Consider the following 26,527-nt stretch of genomic DNA (forward strand, 5'->3'; position numbering starts at 1 on the left):
GGTAAGGGGGGAGGGAGGTAAGGAGGGAGGGAGGTAAGGGGGAGGGAGGTAAGGAGGGAGGGAGGTAAGGGGGGAGGGAGGTAAGGGGGAGGGAGGTAAGGGGGGAGGGAGGTAAGGAGGGAGGGAGGTAAGGGGGGAGGGAGGTAAGGAGGGAGGGAGGTAAGGGGGAGGGAGGTAAGGGGGAGGGAGGTAAGGAGGGAGGGAGGTAAGGGGGAGGGAGGTAAGGAGGGAGGGAGGTAAGGAGGGAGGGAGGTAAGGGGGAGGGAGGTAAGGGGGAGGGAGGTAAGGGGGAGGGAGGTAAGGGGGAGGGAGGTAAGGAGGGAGGGAGGTAAGGGGGGAGGGAGGTAAGGAGGGAGGGAGGTAAGGAGGGAGGGAGGTAAGGAGTGGGAGAGATAATAAGTTGATGATATATGTTAAACAGCCAATTCCTTATCCACTTCATGCTCAGAGCAGCTAGAGATACAAACTCCTCTCTCTGTCTCTCTCTCTCTCTGTCTCTCTCTGTCTCTCTCTCTGTCTCTCTCTCTGTCTCCCTCTCTGTCTGTCTCTCTCTCTCTGTCTCTCTCTCTCTCTCTGTCTGTCTCTCTGTCTCTCTCTCTCTCTGTCTGTCTGTCTCTCTCTGTCTGTCTGTCTGTCTGTCTGTCTCTCTGTCTGTCTCTCTCTCTGTCTGTCTGTCTCTCTGTCTGTCTCTCTCTCTCTCTGTCTCTCTCTCTCTCTGTCTCTCTCTCTGTCTCTCTCTCTGTCAATTAAATTAAATTCAAGGGCTTTATTGGCATGGGAAACATGTGTTAACATTGCCAAAGCAAGTGAGGAAGATAACTCTCTCTCTCTCTCTCTCTCTCTCTCTCTCTCTCTCTCTCTCTCTCTCTCTCTCTCTCTCTCTCTCTCTCTCTCTCTCTCTCTGTCTCTCTCTCTCTCTCTGTCTGTCTCTCTCTCTCTCTCTGTCTGTCTCTCTGTCTCTCTAACGTACCGTTGCTGAAGACAGCGAAGCGGAGGAAAGACAGATATCTCTCTCCTTCTATGGGGTTCCAGCCAATGTCAGGGTATCCTTTAGCCAGCAGCATGGCACAGCTCTGCAGCCCACAACCTGCCAAGTAGGTCACCACCTACGGAACACACACCTGAGTGAGTCCATGCTGAAAGTTTTAATGCACTCATCACTCAAGAGTTAGTCATGCCAGAGTCAGGGACTGACACTCCAGCCCGCCTGTTCAAGTTGAACAAATGTGATGTGACATGGAGTAGAGGGACAGCTGGGTATTATGTGATGTGACATGTAGTAGAGGGACAGCTGGGTATTATGTGATGTGACATGTAGTAGAGGGACAGCTGGGTATTAAGTGATGTGACATGTAGTAGAGGGACAGCTGGGTATTATGTGATGTGACATGGAGTAGAGGGACAGCTGGGTATTATGTGATGTGGCATGTAGAAAAGGGACAGCTGGGTATTATGTGATGTGACATGTAGAAAAGGGACAGCTGGGTATTATGTGATGAGAGATAGAGTAGAGGGGTATCTGGGTATTATGTGATGTGACATAGAGTAGAGGGGTATCTGGGTATTATGTGATGTGACATAGAGTAGAGGGGTATCTGGGTATTATGTGATGTGACATAGAGTAGAGGGGTATCTGGGTATTATGTGATGTGACATGTAGTAGAGGGACAGCTGGGTATTATGTGATGTGACATAGAGTAGAGGGGTATCTGGGTATTATGTGATGTGACATAGAGTAGAGGGGTATCTGGGTATTATGTGATGTGACATGTAGTAGAGGGACAGCTGGGTATTATGTGATGTGACATAGAGTAGAGGGGTATCTGGGTATTATGTGATGTGACATAGAGTAGAGGGGTATCTGGGTATTATGTGATGTGACATAGAGTAGAGGGGTATCTGGGTATTATGTGATGTGACATGTAGTAGAGGGACAGCTGGGTATTATGTGATGTGACATAGAGTAGAGGGGTATCTGGGTATTATGTGATGTGACATAGAGTAGAGGGGTATCTGGGTATTATGTGATGTGACATAGAGTAGAGGGGTATCTGGGTATTATGTGATGTGACATGTAGTAGAGGGACAGCTGGGTATTATGTGATGTGACATAGAGTAGAGGGACAGCTGGGTATTATGTGATGTGACATGGAGTAGAGGGGTAGCTGGGTATTATGTGATGTGACATGCAGTGATAGGAGATGTGTGTGCGTCTAACCTTCTCAAGGTCAGGCTCCTCCAGAGCGAGAGCCAGGCTGTTGTTGTCCATCACTGAAGACGCTGCTACGTCCAGGGGAGTGGAACCCCTCATGGCTGGGGAGGCTGGGGGAGAAACGCATCAATACAACTGCCCAAATAGTTCCTCACGAGTCTCTGATACAACTACAACCATGCATCTTGTAATCATGGGTAGAGAAGATATTGCCTTGTGTCTGAAATATCAGACACGCAGGCATCAGACCACCCTGAGGACCTTGAGTGTCTAAGCTATAATTGTGGTAGTATGGTCATAATTACTTCTGGGGACACAGCAGGGGGCAGTGTCTCCACATCTCCAAATACCCAAACTCTCCCTTACTAACAGCAGGAGGCAGTGTTTCCACATCTCCCAATACCCAAACTCTCCCTTACTAACAGCAGGAGGCAGTGTTTCCACATCTCCCAATACCCAAACTCTCCCTTACTAACAGCAGGAGGCAGTGTTTCCACATCTCCCAATACCCAAACTCTCCCTACTAACAGCAGGAGGCAGTGTTTCCACATCTCCCAATACCCAAACTCTCCCTTACTAACAGCAGGAGGCAGTGTTTCCACATCTCCCAATACCCAAACTCTCCCTTACTAACAGCAGGAGGCAGTGTTTCCACATCTCCCAATACCCAAACTCTCCCTTACTAACAGCAGGAGGCAGTGTTTCCACATCTCCCAATACCCAAACTCTCCCTTACGAACAGCAGGGGGCAGTGTCTCCACATCTCCCAATACCCAAACTCTCCCTTACGAACAGCAAACTATCCCCCCTCCCTCTCTACCCACCTAGTCCGACGGAGCTGTTCTCCAGTAGATAACTCAGATGGTCGAACATGGCCTTCTGGTTCTGTCGGCTGATACGACAGAAGTAACACAGGAACCGACAGCAACTGGCAACCATCTTTGGAAACGCTATCTCCTGTAGGGGAAATGGAAAACGGTTGTTACATTTAAATATTTTATTAATATATCACATTACATCACATAAAAATATCACATACATCAAATATATTGCAGTAAGACTCTGACTTTTTTTTATGTTAAAAAATTCCATGTTAATGGGAGATTTGTCCAAGAGAATTACCAAGATGGATATCGTGTTAGTTTGAGATCTCAGATCTCAAGGGAGAACTATGACCTAAGTGGGTATGGAGCTTGTGTCATGTTACTGAATCAATGTAAAAACAGCTGCTGAAATAATCACTGACAACAAGACAGTCTGTCAGTAAGAACTGTACATCTGACACACACACACACACACACACACACACACACACACACACACACACACACACACACACACACACACACACACACACACACACACACACACACACACACACACACACACACACACACACACACACACACACACACACACACACACACACACACACACACACACACACACACACACACACAGCACTGTAAGTGACTGGAACATACCAGATGTCGGCCAAACCGTGTGGGAATCAATGTTACTGTTACTGACTAATGAGATTGCCAAGCAGATATGTTTCAATCATACCCCAGTCTTCCAGCACCCCCCTAAAAGGACTGGCTGGCATGAGGACTGGCATGAGGACTGGCATGAGAACTGGCATGAGGACTGGCATACTCCTCTACTCCCCACTTTCCTCTACCTGACCTGTACCCCCCCCAACCATCTCCTGCCCTACATCTCTCCCACTCCTCTACTCCCCACTTTCCTCTACCTGACCTGTACACCCCCCCAACCATCTCCTGCCCTACATCTCTCCCACTCTTCTACTCCCCACTTTCCTCTACCTGACCCGTACCTCCCCCAACCATCTCCTGCCCTACATCTCTCCCACTCCTCTAACCCCCACTTCACTCTACCTGACCTGTACCCCCCAACCTGCCCTACATCTCTCCCACTCCTCTACTCCCCACTTTCCTCTACCTGACCTGCACCTCCCCCAACCATCTCCTGCCCTACATCTCTCCCACTCCTCTAATTCCCACTTCACTCTACCTGACCTGTACCCCCCCCAACCCTCTCCTGCCCTACATCTCTCCCACTCCTCTACCCCCCAAGTCTCCCTACCCTCCCCTCCTCTTCTCTAGCCTCCCTAGCCCTTACATCCCCTGAACCTCCAATTCCCTCTCTGGTTACTGAGTGGTTAGTTGTTGGTAGGATCCCTTATGGGTAGAATCTCTGGTAGGATCCCTTCTTGGGTAGGATCCCAGGTAGGATCCCTAATGGGAAGGATCCCTGGCAGTATCTCTGGTAGGATTCCTTGTTGGGAGGATCACTGGGAGGATCTCTTGTTGGGTACGATAACTGGGAGGATCCCTTGTTGGGTACGATCACTGGGAGGATCCCAGGTAGGATTCCTTGTTGGGAGGATCCCTTGTTGGTACAGTAGAACCCCTGGTAGGATCCCTTGTTAAAATGATCCCTGGTAGGATCCCTTTTTGGGAGGATCCCTGGTAGGATCCCTTGTTTGTATAGTAGGACCCCTGGTAGGATCCCTTGTTGGGTACGATCCCTGGTAGGATCCCTTGTTGGGTACGATCACTGGGAGGATCCCTGGTAGGATCCCTTGTTGGGTACGATCACTGGGAGGATCCCTTGTTGGGTACGATCACTGGGAGGATCCCTTGTTGGTACAGTAGAACCCCTGGTAGGATCCCTTGTTGGGAGGATCCCTGGTACGATCCCTTGTTGGTACAGTAGAACCCCTGGTAGGATCCCTTGTTGGGAGGATCCCTTGTTGGGTACAGTAGAACCCCTGGTAGGATCCCTTGTTGGGAGGATCCCTGGTACGATCCCTTGTAACAGATTAACTTTCCTGGCACCTGCTTTACATTACAGATAGTCCTTACAGCACAGCAGCTGTATGGCTGTTTACAGCAGAGCTACTTGGATCTACTTGGATCCTACCCAAACATATAGCAGTCTAACTACACAACCTAAATAAATGTACAAATATATATTTTCCTAAAATATGCTTTTTCTAACCAAGGTACCTGCAAAGCAAGGGGTCATTAAGAGTTTAAAACTGATGAAGAACTATGTGCCGAAACATCAGTGGTAACTTGTGAAATACTCATCACAAGGAGAGAAGAATGTGAAACTTCTATATATATTTCTGAAAAAGTCCAGTACCTGTGTCTTGTCTCCTCCCAGCACGTTAACCATCACCTCCATGACAGTCTCATGCATCCCCAGAACCCTCATCAGGTTGGGGTGCTGGTAGAACACCTTGTTGTTCATGATGTCACTGTAAACACAGAGGGGTCATGGGTTAGAGATATAAAGGTCATTGTATGTGGAGCCAGACATACTGTAGTTCATTATCTCAGCTAATAGCTGTTTGATGACGTGTATTTAACCTTAATTTAACCCCGGAAAAAGACCCTTGAGGTTAGAAACCTTTTTGTCGAGGGGGGACCCTGGAATTAAAGAAGATTAAACAACAACCTTGTTTGTGACTGGATAACATACAGTGATATCAGAGACAGTAGAGTATGAAGATAGGCAGAAACTGCTTCTCCCAATAGAAATCCTAGATCATACTTGTCGGCGTTGTCATGGAGACGTTGGCTAGCTAACCTCTTGTGTAGAAACACGTCATTGGGTCTAACGGGCGCCGAACTGCACATGTGCAGAGCCGTCAGATCAAAAGGCTTTTCGATATAAAGTTGTTTTTTGACTCAAATGAAAACGTCTGTCAGTTGCGCGAGGTTGGAGTAATAACATGTTAAACTACTTCAGACATCGGCTCAAATCACGGTTGTGTCTTTACATTTCTAGAAAATTAACAACTAACGAAGAATGTTTCACTTGTCAAACCACAAACTACGGCCTGGTCCGATTGGTCTGTTTCGCAAGAGTTCCCAGAAGCCTCTGGGCTTAGAAACTCTGTGCTAATATCACACCCACGCAAGCAAGCGCACACACAGGAGTAATCTCTCACCCCAGTCCGTCGATCATCAGTTTCTCCTCTTCTTTCCCCATGCGTACAGACAGTAGTGATCTGATCTGGCCCAGAGAGGCCAGGAGGTTGACACAGTCCTGTACTGACACAGCAGAGATGGTGTAACCTGGTAACAGTAAGAGACTAAAGTTAAACAGGACAGTCCTGTACTGACACAGCAGAGATGGTGTAACCTGGTAACAGTAAGAGACTAAAGTTAAACAGGACAGTCCTGTACTGACACAGCAGAGATGGTGTAACCTGGTAATGGTAAGAGACTAAAGTTAAACAGGACAGTTCTATACTGACACAGCAGAGATGGTGTAATCTGGTAACAGTAAGAGACTAAAGTTAAACAGGACAGTTCTATACTGACACAGCAGAGATGGTGTAATCTGGTAACAGTAAGAGACTAAAGTTAAACAGGACAGTTCTATACTGACACAGCAGAGATGGTGTAATCTGGTAACAGTAAGAGACTAAAGTTAAACAGGACAGTTCTATACTGACACAGCAGAGATGGTGTAACCTGGTAACAGTAAGAGACTAAAGTTAAACAGGACAGTCCTGTACTGACACAGCAGAGATGGTGTAACCTGGTAACAGTAAGAGACTAAAGTTAAACAGGACAGTCCTGTACTGACACAGCAGAGATGGTGTAACCTGGTAATGATAAGAGACTAAAGTTAAACAGGACAGTCCTGTACTGACACAGCAGAGATGGTGTAACCTGGTAACAGTAAGAGACTAAAGTTAAACAGGACAGTTCTATACTGACACAGCAGAGATGGTGTAACCTGGTAATGATAAGAGACTAAAGTTAAACAGGACAGTTCTATACTGACACAGCAGAGATGGTGTAACCTGGTAACAGTAAGAGACTAAAGTTAAACAGGACAGTTCTATACTGACACAGCAGAGATGGTGTAACCTGGTAATGGTAAGAGACTAAAGTTAAACAGGACAGTTCTATACTGACACAGCAGAGATGGTGTAACCTGGTAACGGTAAGAGACTAAAGTTAAACAGGACAGTTCTATACTGACACAGCAGAGATGGTGTAACCTGGTAACAGTAAGAGACTAAAGTTAAACAGGACAGTCCTGTACTGACACAGCAGAGATGGTGTAACCTGGTAACGGTAAGAGACTAAAGTTAAACAGGACAGTTCTATACTGACACAGCAGAGATGGTGTAACCTGGTAATGGTAAGAGACTAAAGTTAAACAGGACAGTCCTGTACTGACACAGCAGAGATGGTGTAACCTGGTAACGGTAAGAGACTAAAGTTAAACAGGACAGTTCTATACTGACACAGCAGAGATGGTGTAACCTGGTAACAGTAAGAGACTAAAGTTAAACAGTAAGAGACTAACAGGACAGTTCTATACTGACACAGCAGAGATGGTGTAACCTGGTAACAGTAAGAGACTAAAGTTAAACAGGACAGTTCTATACTGACACAGCAGAGATGGTGTAACCTGGTAACAGTAAGAGACTAAAGTTAAACAGGACAGTTCTATACTGACACAGCAGAGATGGTGTAACCTGGTAACAGTAATGGACCAATTAGATTTTCAATCTCTATGACTATGTCCATCTTTAATTGCAATTGAAGGAATGAAAGATGAACAACAAAATACTAAAATCACAACCCAGAGAGTTAAGACATGGACAATTCGCTCCACACATCAGACTGGATCTGGGAGTCACTCAAGGACAGTACGTACTCTTCCTCATGGCCCTGAGCAGCGCTCCGATGCCGTCGTACTGACGTCTCAGCAGGCTGAACATCACACGAACCAGCTCTGGGTCCTGGATGCTGCACTCCTGAGCCCAGCTAGCCATGGTCTGGCTGATCAACTCCTTCAGGTTGGCTGAGGGGAGATACCAAGAGTGTGTGTTATCTCTTTAATCATACATATAACCTATAGTTAACTCCTGAGCCCAGCTAGCCATGGTCTGGCTGATCAACTCCTTCAGGTTGGCTGAGGGGAGATACCAAGAGTGTGTGTTATCTCTTTAATCATACATATAACCTATAGTTAACTCCTGAGCCCAGCTAGCCATGGTCTGGCTGATCAACTCCTTCAGGTTGGCTAGAGAGGAGATACCAAGAGTGTGTGTTATCTCTTTAATCATACATATAACCTATAGTTAACTCCTGAGCCCAGCTAGCCATGGTCTGGCTGATCAACTCCTTCAGGTTGGCTAGAGAGGAGAGAGAGATTCCAGTGTGTTAGTATATCAGCAGGGTCGTAGCTACAAATGACGAACCCCGAGGACCTCTGTACATGTTTCAAAAAGTAGCTTTTTTGGTGTGTGTGTGGGGGGGGGGGGATTCGGTCACAGTCTGAACTTCCTGTTGAGAGTTAGAGTAGTAGAATACACAAGGTACAGCAGCTGTTTTCCTCTTGTCATATGTCACTTACTGACAGACACTCAATTAGCACATGTCAGATAAACATTTTTAGATTGGTAAGTTAGCTGGCTAGGCTAACCAGGCAATCTTTATCTTTAACTCTACCTACATGTATATATTACCTCAATTACCTCAACTAACCAGTGCCCCCCCCACATTGACTCTGTACAGTAACACCCTGTATATAGCCTCCACATTGACTCTGTACCGTAATACCCTGTATATAACCTCCACATTGACTCTGTACCGGTACACCCTGTATATAGCCTCCACATTGACTCTGTACCAGTACCCCTGTATATAGCCTCCACATTGACTCTGTAACAGTAAGAGACTACCCTGTATATAGCCTCCAGCATTGACTCTGTACCGGTACCCCTGTATATAGCCTCCAGCATTGACTCTGTAACCTGGTACCCCCTGTATATAGCCTCCACACTGACTCTGTACCAGTACCCTGACACAGCAGAGATGGTGTAATCTGTATATAGCCTCCACACTGACTCTGTACCAGTACCCCTGTATATAGCCTCCACATTGACTCTGTACCTGGTACCCCCTGTATATAGCCTCCACATTGACTCTGTACCGGTACCCCCTGTATATAGCCTCCACATTGACTCTGTACTGGTACCCCCTGTATATAGCCTCCACATTGACTCTGTACCGGTACCCCCTGTATATAGCCTCCACATTGACTCTGTACCGGTACCCCTGTATATAGCCTCCACATTAACTCTGTTGGCTGGTACCCCCTGTATATAGCCTCCACACTGACTCTGTACCAGTACCCCTGTCTATAGCCTCCACATTGAATCTGTACCAGTACCCTGTATATAGCCTCCACGTTGACTATGTACCAGTACCCCTGTATATAGCCTCCACATTGAATCTGTACCAGTAACACCCTGTATATAGCCTCCACATTGACTCTGTACCGGTACCCCCTGTATATAGCCTCCACACTGACTCTGTACCGGTAACCCCTGTATATAGCCTCCACATTGACTCTGTACCGTAATACCCTGTATATAGTCTCCACATTGACTCTGTACCAGTACCCCTGTATATAGCCTCCACATTGACTCCGTACCGGTACCCCCTGTATATAGCCTCCACACTGACTCTGTACCAGTACCCCTGTATATAGCCTCCACACTGACTCTGTACCAGTACCCCTGTATATAGCCTCCACATTGACTCTGTACCGGTACCTCCTGTATATAGCCTCCACATTGACTCTGTACCGGTACCCCCTGTATATAGCCTCCACATTGACTCTGTACTGGTACCCCCTGTATATAGCCTCCACATTGACTCTGTACCGGTACCCCCTGTATATAGCCTCCACATTGACTCTGTACCGGTACCCCCTGTATATAGCCTCCACATTAACTCTGTACCGGTACCCCCTGTATATAGCCTCCACACTGACTCTGTACCAGTACCCCTGTCTATAGCCTCCACATTGAATCTGTACCAGTACCCCTGTATATAGCCTCCACGTTGACTATGTACCAGTACCCCTGTATATAGCCTCCACATTGAATCTGTACCAGTACCCCTGTATATAGCCTCCACATTGACTCTGTACCGGTACCCCCTGTATTTAGCCTCCACATTGACTCCGTACCGGTACCCCCTGTATATAGCCTCCGCATTGACTCTGTACCGGTACCCCCTGTATATAGCCTCCACATTGACTCTGTACCGGTACCCCCTGTATATAGCCTCCACATTGACTCTGTACCGTAATACCCTGTATATAGCCTCCACATTGACTCTGTACCAGTACCCCCTGTATATAGCCTCCACATTGACTCTGTACCAGTACCCCTGTATATAGCCTCCACATTGACTCTGTACTGGTACCCCCTGTATATAGCCTCCACATTGACTCTGTACCGGTACCCCCTGTATATAGCCTCCACATTGACTCTGTACCAGTACCCCCTGTATATAGCCTCCACATTGACTCTGTACCGGTACCCCCTGTATATAGCCTCCACATTGACTCTGTACTGGTACCCCCTGTATATAGCCTCCACATTGACTCTGTACCGGTACCCCCCTGTATATAGCCTCCACATTGACTCTGTACTGGTACCCCCTGTATATAGCCTCCACATTGACTCTGTACCGGTATCCCCTGTATATAGCCTCCACATTGACTCTGTACCGGTACCCCCTGTATATAGCCTCCACATTGACTCTGTACCGGTACCCCTGTATATAGCCTCCACATTGACTCTGTACCGGTACCCCTGTATATAGCCTCCACATTGACTCTGTACCGGTACCCCTGTATATAGCCTCCACATTGACTCTGTACCGGTACCCCTGTATATAGCCTCCACATTGACTCTGTACTGGTACCCCTGTATATAGCCTCCACATTGACTCTGTACCGGTACCCCCTGTATATAGCCTCCACATTGACTCTGTACTGGTACCCCCTGTATATAGCCTCCACATTGACTCTGTACTGGTACCCCCTGTATATAGCCTCCACATTGACTCTGTACCGGTACCCCCTGTATATAGCCTCCACATTGACTCTGTACCGGTACCCCCTGTATATAGCCTCCACATTGACTCTGTACTGGTACCCCCTGTATATAGCCTCCACATTGACTCTGTACCAGTACCCCCTGTATATAGCCTCCACACTGACTCTGTACCGGTACCCCCTGTATATAGCCTCCACATTGTTATTTTACTGCTGTGTTTAATTATTTGTTACTTTTTATTTTAATTTTTTACTTATAATTGTTACACTTTTTTCTTAAAACTTCTGAAAACATTGTTGGTTAAGGGCTTGTAAGTAAGCATTTCACTGTACAATCTACACCTGTTGTATTCAGCATTTCACTGTACGATCTACACTTGTTGTATTCAGCATTTCACTGTACGATCTACACCTGTTGTATTCAGCGTATGTGACTAATACTATTTGATGTGATTTATCTAAACTTGTAGTAATCGTGGCCTACAGGGGGCCCCCATTGATTGTCTTAGTCACTCTCACTCAGATATCCTATTAACAAGTCATGGCAACGTGTAGAACTGCAGGGTATTAGCTGTAAAACTGCACATTTGTCTCTCCAACCCCATGCCAAAATGTGTAGAACTATAGGAAATTAGCTGTAAAACTGCACATTTGTCTCTCCAACCCCATGCCAAAATGTGTAGAACTATAGGAAATTAGCTGTAAAACTGCACATTTGTCTCTCTAACCCCATGCCAAAATGTGTAGAACTATAGGAAATTAGCTGTAAAACTGCACATTTGTCTCTCCAACCCCATGCCAAAATGTGTAGAACTATAGGAAATTAGCTGTAAAACTGCACATTTGTCTCTCCAACCCCATGCCAAAATGTGTAAAACTATAGGAAATTAGCTGTAAAACTGCACATTTGTCTCTCTTCAACACCTCCCCTACCTCTCCTCTCAACACCTCCCCTACCTCTCCTCTCAACACCTCCCCTACCTCTCCTCTCCTCTCAACACCTCCCCTACCTCTCCTCTCCCCACCTCCCCTACATCTCCTCTCCCCACCTCCCCTACCTCTCCTCTCTCCTCTCCCCACCTCTCCTCTCCTCACCTCCACTACCTCTCTTCTCCCCACCTCCACTACTCTCCTCTCCCCACCTCCCCTACATCCCCTCTCCCCACCTCCCCTACATCTCCTCTCCCCACCTCCCCTACATCTCCTCTCCCAACCTCTCCTCTCCCCACCTCCTCCTCTCCTCTCACCACCTCCCCACCTCCACTCCCACCTCTCTTCTCCCCACCTCCACTACCTCTCCTCTCCCCACCTCCCCTACATCCCTCTCCCCACCTCCCCTACATCTCCTCTCCCCACCTCCCCTACATCTCCTCTCCCAACCTCTCCTCTCCCCACCTCCTCTACCTCTCCTCTCCCCACCTCCCCTACATCTCCTCCCCAACCTCTCCTCTCCCCACCTCCTCTACCTCTCCTCTCCCCACCTCCCCTACATCTCCTCTCCCCACCTCCCCTACATCTCCTCTCCCCACCTCCCCTACATCTCCTCTCCCAACCTCTCCTCTCCCCACCTCCTCTACCTCTCCTCTCCCCACCTCCCCTACATCTCCTCTCCCCACCTCCACTACCTCTCCTCTCCCCACCTCCCCTCTCTCCTCTCCCCACCTCTCCTCTCCCCACCTCCACCTCCCCTCCCCACCTCCCCTACATCTCCTCTCCCCACCTCCCCTACATCTCCTCTCCCCACCTCCCCTACATCTCCTCTCCCCACCTCTCCTCTCCCCCTCCCCCCCCACCTCTCCTCTCCCCACCCTCCAATCCCCACCTCCCCAAATCTCCTATCCCCACCTCCTCTACCTCTCCTCTCCCCACCTCCCCTACATCTCCTCTCCCCACCTCCACTACCTCTCCTCTCCCCACCTCCCCTACATCTCCCCCCACCTCTCCTCTCCCCACCTCCACTACCTCTCCTCTCCCCACCTCCCCTACATCTCCTCTCCCCACCTCCCCTACATCTCCTCTCCCCACCTCCCCTACATCTCCTCTCCCCACCTCTCCTCTCCCCACCTCCCCCACCTCTCCTCTCCCCACCGCTCCAATACCCCTCTCCCCAAATCTCCTATCCCCTCTCCTACCTCCCTGTCTCCTAATATAGACTTCCTAAACACCCTGAATTCCCCCTTCATCCTCACGTGAAACGTTCTCTTTCTCTTTTTCTCATTATCTCTATAAAACTTCCCCTAAACGTTTTCTAATTAAGTCAATGATGCTGGACTCGACCAGAATGTTAAGTACCTCTCCATTAGAAGTCTCCCTCAACAGATATTGGACGTTATATCAGGATGGTGCACAACATGTGATTGCCCATCAAACCTCTGATACTCATAAAGTGGGTACTGGGGAGACAAACTGAACAATCTCTTCCCAAGTAAAATATGTATTCTATATGTATTCTGGACCTATCCACTGGGATAGGTCCAGTGAAATGTGTTGTTTTAGAGGGTCTCACATAGTAAATGAAAGCTAGTTGATAGCCAGAACCCTACCCCGGGAGTCACACACACACACACACACACACACACACACACACACACACACACACACACACACACACACACACACACACACACACACACACACACACACACACACACACACACACACACACACACACACACACACACACACACACACACACACACACACACACACACACACACACTACAATCTGTCTCCACCTGGTTCAGAAGTGAGGCTGTCCAAAAACACTTAGCTGCCTGACTTCTAACGAGGGTTTTGCGTTCAACTAAATGACAGAGAGAGGAAGTTTCCTCCGGTGTAAACCTCTGGAGTGGTGCCGTGGAGTTGTGTTAGTGAGCTGCAGAGAACAGACTGGGGTTTTGTTGTAGACCTTTGTGTTGTTGTGGAGGAACCATGCAAAAGTTATAGATGTCTCTTGAACTGCACTGTTGATTAAGGGCTTGTAAGAAAGCATTTCACGTTAAGGTCTACAGGTTGGAGCCGTGATAAATAAAATTTGATTTGATTACAGAATAAGTATATCGGCTAACATCAGTGAGGTCAATATGAGGTTTAACACTGAAAACCGACAGGGATCTTATCATGACTATAAGTAGGTAACTCTTTAGTATTGCAGTGTGAGCCTATAGCGCCCACCTTTGCAATTCAACTCAGTCCTGCCAGACGATCAGGTAAGTGACAAGGGTGTTTTAATGTCTGTCTGATGAACATATATCACGTAAATGCTAACGAATCATCTTCAGACAGAGAGATAGAAAGAGATGTTCCCTCTTTTCCTACCCTTTAACACTGAAGGGCAATGACAAGTGGGAAACATGCTTTTTCCTAGACAGTCCTGAGAGCAGCCTGAGTTGACTGAACTGCACTAACGCCAACCCTGGCAGTCTCTTACTGGGATCAGCCTGAATTGACTGAACTGAAAACTGCACTAACGCCAACCCTGGCAGTCTCTTACTGGGAGCAGCCTGAATTGACTGATCTGAAAACTGCACTAACGCCAACCCTGGCAGTCTCTTACTGGGAGCAGTCTGAATTGACTGATCTGAAAACTGCACTAATGCCAACCCTGGCAGTCTCTTACTGAGAGCAGTCTGAGTTGACTGATCTGAAAACTGCACTAACGCCAACCCTGGCAGTCTCTTACTGAGAGCAGCCTGAATTGACTGATCTGAAAACTGCACTAACGCCAACCCTGGCAGTCTCTTACTAGGAGCAGCCTGAATTGACTGATCTGAAAACTGCACTAACGCCAACCCTGGTAGTCTCTTACTGGGAGCAGTCTGAATTGACTGATCTGAAAACTGCAATAACGTCAACCCTGGTAGTCTCTTACTCGGAGCAGCCTGAATTGACTGATCTGAAAACTGCACTAACATCAACCCTGGTAGTCTCTTACTGAGAGCAGTCTGAATTGACTGATCTGAAAACTGCACTAACGCCAACCCTGGCAGTCTCTTACTGGGAGCAGCCTGAATTGACTGATCTGAAAACTGCACTAACGCCAACCCTGGCAGTCTCTTACTGGGAGCAGCTTGTTCCTGCTCTGTAGGTTCCTCCTCTAGTTTCTTGGGCGGTCCCTTGATCTTATAGAGCATGGCCAGCAGGCGACCCTTTATAGACGTGTCTTCCTCCTCCTCCTCCTCCTCCACCGGGATGCCTGCAGGGATCGAGACGGGGAGAAATATGAAGGACAGGACTGGGAGAACATAGAGGTTGATGTGGTACTCTTAGGTAAAAGAGTTTCTAATTACATTTAACATATATAATCAATATTGAACTGTGAACCTATATGATCAATACACATCCCACTTGGTACTGACATCAATTCAACGTTAATTCCACGTTGGTTCAATGTAATTTCATTGAAATGACGTGGAAACAACATTGAGTTGAACCAGTGTGTGGCCAGTGGGAGGCAACCTGTCAAGAGTCATCATGTCCTGCAAGGAAACATTACACATCTGGGATGAACTTTTGATCTAATAACTGAAATGATGTATTGATATTAACATCAATGGGAGATCTGTGAGTTACTGTACGCTCCTGCATCTCAAGTAAGGATTTGTCTTTTAACTGTCAGTGTGTGTGTGTCTGCGTGGACATCGTACCACAGTGCAGTCTCAGCTCATCATGGAAGCTGTAGAGGTCCTCCTGAATCTCTTCAGGACAGGGACAGTCCTCCCCAGCAGCAAAGTTCAACAGGATGTTGATCTATATGGATGGAGGGAGGTGTGTTAGAGAGAGAGAGAGAGAGAGAGAGAGAGAGAGAGAGAGAGAGAGAGAGAGAGAGAGAGAGAGAGAGAGAGAGAGAGAGAGAGAGAGAGAGAGAGAGAGAGAGAGAGAGAGAGAGAGAGAGAGAGATATTCCCTACAGCACAGCATCGTTACTGTGAGTCAGACTGGCCAGGAGATTCTCTATGACATCACGTCTGTTTGATCCATGAAGAGGAGAATGGTACGGATGGTTTTCCCACCTCTAGCTTGGGGACATCATTCACAGAGCATACTACAAGGGGATATATTGCCATCCTACGGTGAGGAAAGCCATTTACCAAGAGGCCGCTACGGTAATATGGCCATTGGACCAAACGTCTGCTACACAGAGGGCAGCTAGCTATATGTGGAGAGGCACATGCGAACTATAAAAGACATTCACTATAAATTCAATTGAGTCCCGTCCTGCCGGATGAGGGCCAATGTTTTGATTTTATCTTTGGCACTACTGCTTCTTAATAAAATACGGAGAGAAGTAAATAGGTCTTTGTGATTCGTGATGTGATTAGTGACGTGATTCGTGATGTGATTCGTGATTAGTGATGTGATTCGTGATGTGATTAGTGATTAGTGATGTGATTAGTGATTAGTGAGCGTGATTCGTGATGTGATTAGTGATGTGATTAGTGAGCGTGATTAGTAATGTGATTAGTGATGTGATTAGTAATGTGATTAGTGATGTGAGTATTGTGTGTGTCAGACATGTAGGAAAACCCAGTGTCAGTGAGCCCCAGCTTCAAGTGTTGCATGTTCAATCCCTATCTTAAACCTTAACCCTTACCTTAACCATTCATAACCCTATCTCAAACCTTAACCATTCATAACCCTATCTTAAACCTTAACCATTCATAACCCTATCTTAAACCTTAACCCTTACCTTAACCATTCATAACCCTATCTCAAACCTTAACCCTTACCTTAACCATTCATAACCCTATCTTAAACCTTAACCCTTACCTTAACCATTCATAACCCTATCTCAAACCTTAACCATTCATAACCCTATCTCAAACCTTAACCATTCATAACCCTATCTTAAACCTTAACCCTTACCTTAACCATTCATAACCCTATCTCAAACCTTAACCCTTACCTTAACCATTCATAACCCTATCTTAAACCTTAACCCTTACCTTAACCATTCATAACCCTATCCCTAACCTTAACCCTTACCTTAACCATTCATAACCCTATCCCTAACCTTAACCCTTACCTTAACCATTCATAACCCTATCTCAAACCTTAACCCTTACCTTAACCATTCATAACCCTATCCAAACCTTAACCCTTACCTTAACCATTCATAAACCTATCCCTAACCTTAAACCTTACCTTAACCATTCATAACCCTATCCCTAACCTTAACCCTTACCTTAACCATTCATAACCCTATCCCAGACCTTAACCCTTACCTTAACCATTCATAACCCTATCTCAAACCTTAACCTTTCATAACCCTATCCCTAACCTTAACCCTTACCTTAACCATTCATAACCCTATCTCAAACCTTAACCCTTACCTTAACCATTCATAACCCTATCCATAACCTTAACCCTTACCTTAACCATTCATAACCCTATCCCTAACCTTAACCCTTACCTTAACCATTCATAACCCTATCCCTAACCTTAACCCTTACCTTAACCATTCAGAATGAATGGCTAAACTTGATGTTTATGGACAAATGTCAGATTCTGAAGTGAGACTGAGAGCTTTTTGGTGTGCGTTGATTGGTGTGCGTTGATTGGTGTGCGTGGTGTGGTGTGTGGGTGTGTGTATGGTGTGTGTGTGTGTGTGGTGTGTGGTGTGTGTATGGTGTGTGTGTGTTTGTGTGTGGTGTGTGGTGTGTGTGTGTGTGTGTGTGTGTGGTGTGTGTGTGTGGTGTGTGGTGTGTGTGTGGTGTGTGGTGTGTGTGTGGTGTGTGTGTGTGGTGTGTGTGTGTGTGTGTGTGTGTGTGTGTGTGTGTGTGTGTGTGTGTGTGTGTGTGTGTGTGTGTGTGTGTGTGTGTGTGTGTGTGTGTGTGTGTGTGTGTGTGTGTGTGTGTGTGTGTGTGTGTGTGTGTGTGTGTGTGTGGTGTGTGCTCAGGAGCATGTTGGAGTGTGTGAGGTGTTCTCTCTCTCTCTCTATGCTGAGTAATGTTCCTCTACTCAACTCCCAGGCACAGCGGGACAGAGAGACGTTTCCATGAAGGTTTAATACAGGGGTGTCAAAGTCAAATGGACGGAGGGCCAAATAAAAAATTTAGCTACAAGCCGAGGGCCGGACTGTTCGAATGTTCATTGAAAATTTTTTAAATGACGCATATAGTCTAGTGAACCTAATTGAACCTACTGAAAACCTAACAAATATATTCCAATATGATCAGATAAATAAAGCAATATTTTCTTATGGCTCTGTCAGTAATCTTTAATTTTCAACAGACACAAAAGACAAATTTCCTTTATATAAAAATCCCCATAACATGAACATTAAATGAAAGAAACCGGTATTCAAGGCACCATCAGTAGCCTATATTTTCTATTTTAGCAAAAGTGGGCTAAATTTACTTCAAAGAAAAAAACAATAATAGCAATTTTCTATCATCCACTCAACTGAAATATTTGCAAGCATACCTATTTTATCAGCCAACTGTGCGCTCGGGAACGCACTGGTAGAGAGCTTCTCTTTCATGGTCTGGCAGCTGGGAAAGTGGCTCAAATTTTCTTTCCGCATCTGCGTCTCCCACAGAGTCAGTTTGGTTTTAAATGCCTTCACTGTACTGTACATATCAGAGATGACACGATCCCGACCCTGCAGCTGCAAGTTCATTGCATTCAGATGACTCGTAATGTCACACAGAAAAGCCATTTCACACAGAAACATTTCGTCTCGGAGTTGTGTTGTGTCTTTCCCTTTGCTGTCCAAGAACAGACAAATCTCCTCACGAAGCTCGAAACATCTTTGAAGCACCTTTCCCTGGCTTAGCCATCGCACCTCTGTGTGATAAGGCAAATCACCATGCTCCGTTTCTAACTCCGTCAGAAATGCCTTGAACTGGCGGTGATTCAAACCTTTGGCTCTGATAAAGTTAACTGTGCGCGTGATGATGCTCATTACATGCTCCATTTTCAAGGCTTTACCGCACAACGCTTCCTGGTGTATGATACAATGATAAGCTGTCAGCTCACCTGTCGCGTTTTCCTCTTGCATCTTTTCCCGTATCTTCTCCACCAGTCCGCTCCTGTGTCCACACATCGCAGGTGCTCCGTCGGTTGTCAAACCCACGAGTTTTTCCCAAGGCAGCTCCATCTCATTTACACATCTTGACACCTCTTCATACAAATCATGCCCCGTAGTTGTGCCATGCATAGGACGTAAAGCCAAAAACTCCTCTGTCACGCTTAGGCTGGAGTCCACTCCGCGGATGAAAATTGACAACTGGGCAATGTCAGAAATGTCGGTGCTCTCATCCACAGCCAAGGAATATGCAATGAAATCTTTTCCCTTTTTCACAAGCTGCTCTTTTAGATTGATGGACAACTGGTCTACTCTCTCGGCAATGGTGTTTCTGCTCAGACTCACATTTAAAAAGAGTTGCCTTTTTCTGGGCAAACTTCGTCACAAACTTTAATCATGCAGTTTTTGATGAAATCCCCCTCCGTAAATGGCCGGGCTGATTTAGCGATCTCTTCTGCCAAAATAAAACTGGCCTTGACAGCAGCCTGGCCTTGTGATTTGGCTTTTTTGAACAGAGCCTGTCGAGATTTGAGGCCTCGTTTTAATTCCTCTGCCTTTTGTAGCCTTTGTTCCATGTCCATATTCTTGTTTTTGTCCGCGTGTTTCGTTTCATAATGTCGTCTCAGATTATACTCTTTCAGTACCGCCACACTTTCTCCACACAGAAGACACACAGGTTTTCCAGCTACCTCCGTGAACAAATACTCCGACTCCCACCTTGTTTGAAACCCCCGGTTCTCAGTGTCCACCTTCCGTTTTGCCATTTTTGATGGGTATCTGAAAGTTAATTTTACTGTGATGCTGACAACTGCTGTGCCAATAAATATTGAAATGAAGCAGCCTACTGCTCGGTGCGTCACCGTTGCATTGTGGGAAATGTAGTATTGGTGCGTGTAAAAGATCTGCGGGCTGCCGGCTTGCTGCGGTCTGCGGGCCGGTTCTAATAATAAATCAAGATCATCCTAGGGGCCGTAAAAAACCTTCTCGCGGGCCGGATGTGGCCCGCGGGCCTTGACTCTGACATATGTGGTTTAATAGATCATAAACACCAGTAAACACTTATCCTACCCAAGTCGTCTGCAAAAAAAACAACAACATGACAAGAAGGAATAAAACAGTACCTGCTCCTGAGGAGGGGATCTGAACTCCTTGGTCTTCTTGGCGGTGACAGCAGCAGACATGTTGAGGGCCAACATCAACTCGTTGTACCTGAACTTCTGGTTGTACTGCAGCTTGGACACGAAGCGGTCTGAGAAGGACACGATGGCCTCGATACGCTGCTTCAACTCACAGTCACAGAAGTAGTGCAGCAGCTCACACATCTAGTAGAGAGTTAGATCATGTGGGATCACGGACGGGACAGTACAGTACACAACAGGGCTGGGCTCAATTCTGAATTGAGTTGTGAATTGGTCTTTAATTCCAACAAAGAGAGATTAAGTTAGTGCTACCTAGTAGAGAGGGGTATTTCTGTCAGTATTGCATATACAGTGTGACATGTGACGTACCAATTATGTTATAGTGATCTACCAATTATGTTATAGTGATCTACCAATTATGTTATAGTGATCTACCAATTATGTTATAGTGATCTACCAATTATGTTATAGTGATCTACCAGTTATGTTATAGTGATCTACCAGTTATGTTATAGTGATCTACCAGTTATGTTATAGTGATCTACCAGTTATGTTATAGTGATCTACCAGTTATGTTATAGTGATCTACCAGTTATGTTATAGTGATCTACCAATTATGTTATAGTGATCTACCAGTTATGTTATAGTGATCTACCAATTATGTTATAGTGATCTACCAGTTATGTTATAGTGATCTACCAATTATGTTATAGTGATCTACCAATTATGTTATAGTGATCTACCAGTTATGTTATAGTGATCTACCAGTTATGTTATAGTGATCTACCAATTATGTTATAGTGATCTACCAATTATGTTATAGTGATCTACCAGTTATGTTATAGTGATCTACCAGTTATGTTATAGTGATCTACCAGTTATGTTATAGTGATCTACCAGTTATGTTATAGTGATCTACCAGTAATGTTATAGTGATCTACCAGTTATGTTATAGTGATCTACCAGTTATGTTATAGTGATCTACCAATTATGTTATAGTGATCTACCAGTTATGTTATAGTGATCTACCAATTATGTTATAGTGATCTACCAGTTATGTTATAGTGATCTACCAATTATGTTATAGTGATCTACCAATTATGTTATAGTGATCTACCAGTTATGTTATAGTGATCTACCAGTTATGTTATAGTGATCTACCAGTTATGTTATAGTGATCTACCAGTTATGTTATAGTGATCTTGTCATGTTTTGTCATTTATTATCTTGTCTTGTCCCTGTGCTTCCCATTCTATTCGTTTCCCTCTGCTGGTCTTATTAGGTTCTTTCCCTCTTTCTATCCCTCTCTCTCCCCCTCCCTCTCTCACTCTCTCGCTCTCTCTTCTCTCTATCGTTCCGTTCCTGCTCCCAGCTGTTCCTATTCCCCTAATCAATCATTTAGTCTTCCCACACCTGTTCCCGATCCTTTCCCCTGATTAGAGTCCCTATTTCTTCCTTTGTGTTCCGTTCCTGTCCTGTCGGTTCCTTGTCTAGAATTCACCGTGCTGTGTTTGTGTATCGCCCTGTCGTGTCGTGTTTTCCTCAGATGCTGCGTGGTGAGCAGGTGTCTGAGTCTGTCTGGTTCAAGTGCCTTCCCGAGGCAACCTGCTGTTCACCTGCTGTTCAAGATCGAGTCTCCAGTTTGTCCTCGTCATTTCGAGTGAAAGTTGTGTTTTTTGTTTGTATTTACTTTACTGGATTAAAGACTCTGTTTTCGCCAAGTCGCTTTTGGGTCCTCTTTCACCTGCATGACAGATCTACCAGTTATGTTATAGTGATCTACCAGTTATGTTATAGTGATCTACCAGTTATGTTATAGTGATCTACCAGTTATGTTATAGTGATCTACCAGTTATGTTATAGTGATCTACCAGTTATGTTATAGTGATCTACCAGTTATGTTATAGTGATCTACCAGTTATGTTATAGTGATCTACCAGTTATGTTATAGTGATCTACCAGTTATGTTATAGTGATCTACCAGTTATTTTATAGTGATCTACCAGTTATGTTATAGTGATCTACCAGTTATGTTATAGTGATCTACCAGTTATGTTATAGTGATCTACCAGTTATGTTATAGTGATCTACCAGTTATGTTATAGTGATCTACCAGTTATGTTATAGTGATCTACCAGTTATGTTATAGTGATCTACCAGTTATGTTATAGTGATCTACCAGTTATGTTATAGTGATCTACCAGTTATGTTATAGTGATCTACCAGTTATGTTATAGTGATCTACCAGTTATGTTATAGTGATCTACCAGTTATGTTATAGTGATCTACCAGTTATGTTATAGTGATCTACCAGTTATGTTATAGTGTTAAACAAGGTGTTTCATCTGATCAAAAACATTTGATGTTTTTGCTGATTATTGTTTTGCTGGTAAATTTAATGTGATTGAGTAGTCAGACAATTTACTATTTGGCATCAATCAACAGTCCATTTAGCTGGGACTGAACACCTGGTGCTTCAATTCTGCCAGTGTGTGAGACACTGAGGGTGTGTGTGTGTGTGTGTGTGTGTGTGTGTGTGTGTGTGTGTGTGTGTGTGTGTGTGTGTGTGTGTGTGTGTGTGTGTGTGTGTGTGTGTGTGTGTGTGTGTGTGTGTGTGTGTGTGTGTGTGTGTGCGGGGGTGGGCTCTCTGTCCTACCTGTCGTTTGACAGACTCAGGCAGTGTCTTCTCCAGCAGTCCCTTGACAGACATTTTGACCTCCTTGTTCTCCTCCTCACCAGCCTCCACGGCCTTCACCTCGTTGCTGCTCACTTCCTCCTTCTCTCCTCCTCCTGCTGCTGCCTCCACCTCCTCCACCTTCGCCTCCTCATCTTCTGGATCCCCGAACACGTTGGGATCGATGAGAAGCAGGATCAGCCTCACCTAGTACATGAAAAACCATGCCACATATTTAATGCAAACACAGATAACTGTCAGAATAAAGGAAACACTTGAGTGAATGAGGGATACAAAGTATATTGAAAGTAGGTGCTTCCAGACAGGTGTGGTTCCTGAGTTAATTAAGGAATTAACATCCCATCATGCTTAGGGTCATGTATAAAAATGCTGGGCAGGCCATTATTTTGGCTACCATGGCAATGCCCCCATAGGATGACAATGCCCCCATCCACAGGGCACGAGCGGCCAACGACGAGTTGATGAGCATGAAAATGACGTAAGCAATGGCCGTCTCAGTCGCCAGATCTCAGCCCAATTGGACACTTATGAGAGGCTCTGGAGCGATGCCTCAGACAGCGTTTTCCACCACCAACAACAAAACACCAAATGATGGAATTTCTCGTGGAAGAATGGTGTCGTATCCCTCCAATAGAGATCCAGACACTTGTAGGATCTATGTCAAGGTGCATTAAAGCTGTTCTGGTTCGTGGTGGCCCAACGCCCTATTAAGAAACTTCATGTTGGTGTTTCCTTTATTTTGGTAGTTACCTGTATATGCTATTTAGCAGACACTATATTTATCCAAAGCTACTTACAGTACATGCAGTACATACATTTTTTGTCCATGTCACCCCAGCAGGAATTAAACCCACAACACTGGGTTGTATTCATTAGAGCATACTGAAGCAGAACTGTTCCAGTCCGTTTGCTTTCGTTTCATTCCTAATGAAAACAACCTTGGCTTTGCTAGCGCCACGCTCACACATCATACCAACTGATTTTCACAGACAGGACTAAACCTCACCTCCTCGCTGGTGAGTACCCCCATGATGAGCAGGGTCCCAATCAGCTTGAGGATGGGGACAAACTGGTACTCCACACTGCCCCCTACTGGGTCTCTGATGTGACTGCCTCCTCCCTGCACCGCCTCAGTGAGCATACTGATGGCCTTCTCCTTCAGGATGCCCAGGGGGATCTGGGGGCTGGAAGAATCATTTAATAATCATGTGTTTTATAGAACATTTGTCGTAGCCATAGGTATAACATAATAAAAAAGTACTATAAACATTTAAAGTTTTGAAATCTTTAACTGACTATTTGACATTTTTAACCGACTATTTCAAATCTTTAACCGACTATTTCAAATCTTTAACCGACTATATGAAATCTTTAACTGACTATATGAAATCTTTAACCGACTATATGAAATCTTTAACCGACTATATGAAATCTTTAACCGACTATATGAAATCTTTAACTGACTATATGAAATCTTTAACCGACTTTCAAATCTTTAACCGACTATATGAAATCTTTAACTGACTATATGAAATCTTTAACCGACTTTCAAATCTTTAACCGACTATATGAAATCTTTAACCGACTATATGAATTCTTAAACCGACTATATGAAATCTTTAACTGACTATATGAAATCTTTAACCGACTTTCAAATCTTTAACCGACTATTTCAAATCTTTAACCGACTATATGAAATCTTTAACCGACTATTTCAAATCTTTAACCGACTATATGAAATCTTTAACCGACTATTTCAAATCTTTAACTGACTATTTCAAATCTTTAACCGACTATATGAAATCTGTAACCGACTATATGAAATCTTTAACTGACCATTTCAAATCTTTAACTGACTATTTCAAATCTTTAACTGACTATTTCAAATCTTTAACCGACTATATGAAATCTTTAACCGACTATATGAAATCTTTAACTGACTATATGAAATCTTTAACTGACTATATGAAATCTTTAACTGACTATATGAAATCTTTAACTGACTATATGAAATCTTTAACCGACTATATGAAATCTTTAACTGACTATATGAAATCTTTAACTGACTATATGAAATCTTTAACCGACTATATGAAATCTTTAACTGACTATTTCAAATCTTTAACTGACTATTTCAAATCTTTAACTGACTATTTCAAATCTTTAACTGACTATTTCAAATCTTTAACCGACTATATGAAATCTTTAACCACCTATATGAAATCTTTAACTGACTATTTCAAATCTTTAACTGACTATTTCAAATCTTTAACCGACTATATGAAATCTTTAACTGACTATTTCAAATCTTTAACCGACTATATGAAATCTTTAACTGACTATTTCAAATCTTTAACTGACTATTTCAAATCTTTAACCGACTATATGAAATCTTTAACTGACTATTTCAAATCTTTAACCGACTATATGAAATCTTTAACTGACTATTTCAAATCTTTAACTGACTATATGAAATCTTTAACTGACTATTTCAAATCTTTAACTGACTATTTCAAATCTTTAACCGACTATATGAAATCTTTAACTGACTATTTCAAATCTTTAACTGACTATTTCAAATCTTTAACCGACTATATGAAATCTTTAACTGACTATTTCAAATCTTTAACTGACTATATGAAATCTTTAACTGACTATATGAAATCTTTAACTGACTATTTCAAATCTTTAACCGACTATATGAAATCTTTAACTGACTATTTCAAATCTTTAACTGACTATATGAAATCTTTAACCGACTATATGAAATCTTTAACTGACTATTTCAAATCTTTAACTGACTATATGAAATCTTTAACTGACTTTTTCAAATCTTTAACTGACTATTTCAAATCTTTAACCGACTATATGAAATCTTTAACTGACTATTTCAAATCTTTAACTGACTATTTCAAATCTTTAACCGACTATATGAAATCTTTAACTGACTATTTCAAATCTTTAACTGACTATATGAAATCTTTAACTGACTATATGAAATCTTTAACTGACTATTTCAAATCTTTAACCGACTATATGAAATCTTTAACTGACTATTTCAAATCTTTAACTGACTATATGAAATCTTTAACTGACTATATGAAATCTTTAACTGACTATTTCAAATCTTTAACTGACTATTTCAAATCTTTAACTGACTATTTCAAATCTTTAACTGACTATTTCAAATCTTTAACTGACTATATGAAATCTTTAACTGACTATATGAAATCTTTAACTGACTATTTCAAATCTTTAACCGACTATATGAAATCTTTAACTGACTATTTCAAATCTTTAACTGACTATATGAAATCTTTAACTGACTATATGAAATTTTTAACTGACTATTTCAAATCTTTAACCGACTATATGAAATCTTTAACTGACTATTTCAATTCTTTAACTGACTATTTCAAATCTTTAACCGACTATATGAAATCTTTAACCGACTATATGAAATCTTTAACTGACTATTTCAAATCTTTAACTGACTATTTCAAATCTTTAACCGACTATATGAAATCTTTAACTGACTAT

General features: G+C 44.0%; 1 protein-coding gene across 1 annotated transcript in view; it reads right to left on the reverse strand.

Annotated features, from left to right (window-relative positions):
- ryr3 (ryanodine receptor 3) overlaps positions 1-26,527 on the reverse strand; it is a 248,048-nt gene that overhangs the window by 85,387 nt on the left and 136,134 nt on the right. The window contains 11 exon segments of the mRNA XM_046293110.1: positions 971-1,106; positions 2,219-2,322; positions 3,037-3,169; positions 5,384-5,498; positions 6,195-6,321; positions 7,925-8,071; positions 15,186-15,320; positions 15,772-15,874; positions 20,275-20,475; positions 22,949-23,173; positions 23,994-24,171. Coding sequence (XP_046149066.1) covers positions 971-1,106; positions 2,219-2,322; positions 3,037-3,169; positions 5,384-5,498; positions 6,195-6,321; positions 7,925-8,071; positions 15,186-15,320; positions 15,772-15,874; positions 20,275-20,475; positions 22,949-23,173; positions 23,994-24,171 — 1,604 coding nt within the window.

Source organism: Oncorhynchus gorbuscha, linkage group LG12, assembly GCF_021184085.1.
Source record: "Oncorhynchus gorbuscha isolate QuinsamMale2020 ecotype Even-year linkage group LG12, OgorEven_v1.0, whole genome shotgun sequence".
NCBI lineage: Eukaryota > Metazoa > Chordata > Actinopteri > Salmoniformes > Salmonidae > Oncorhynchus > Oncorhynchus gorbuscha.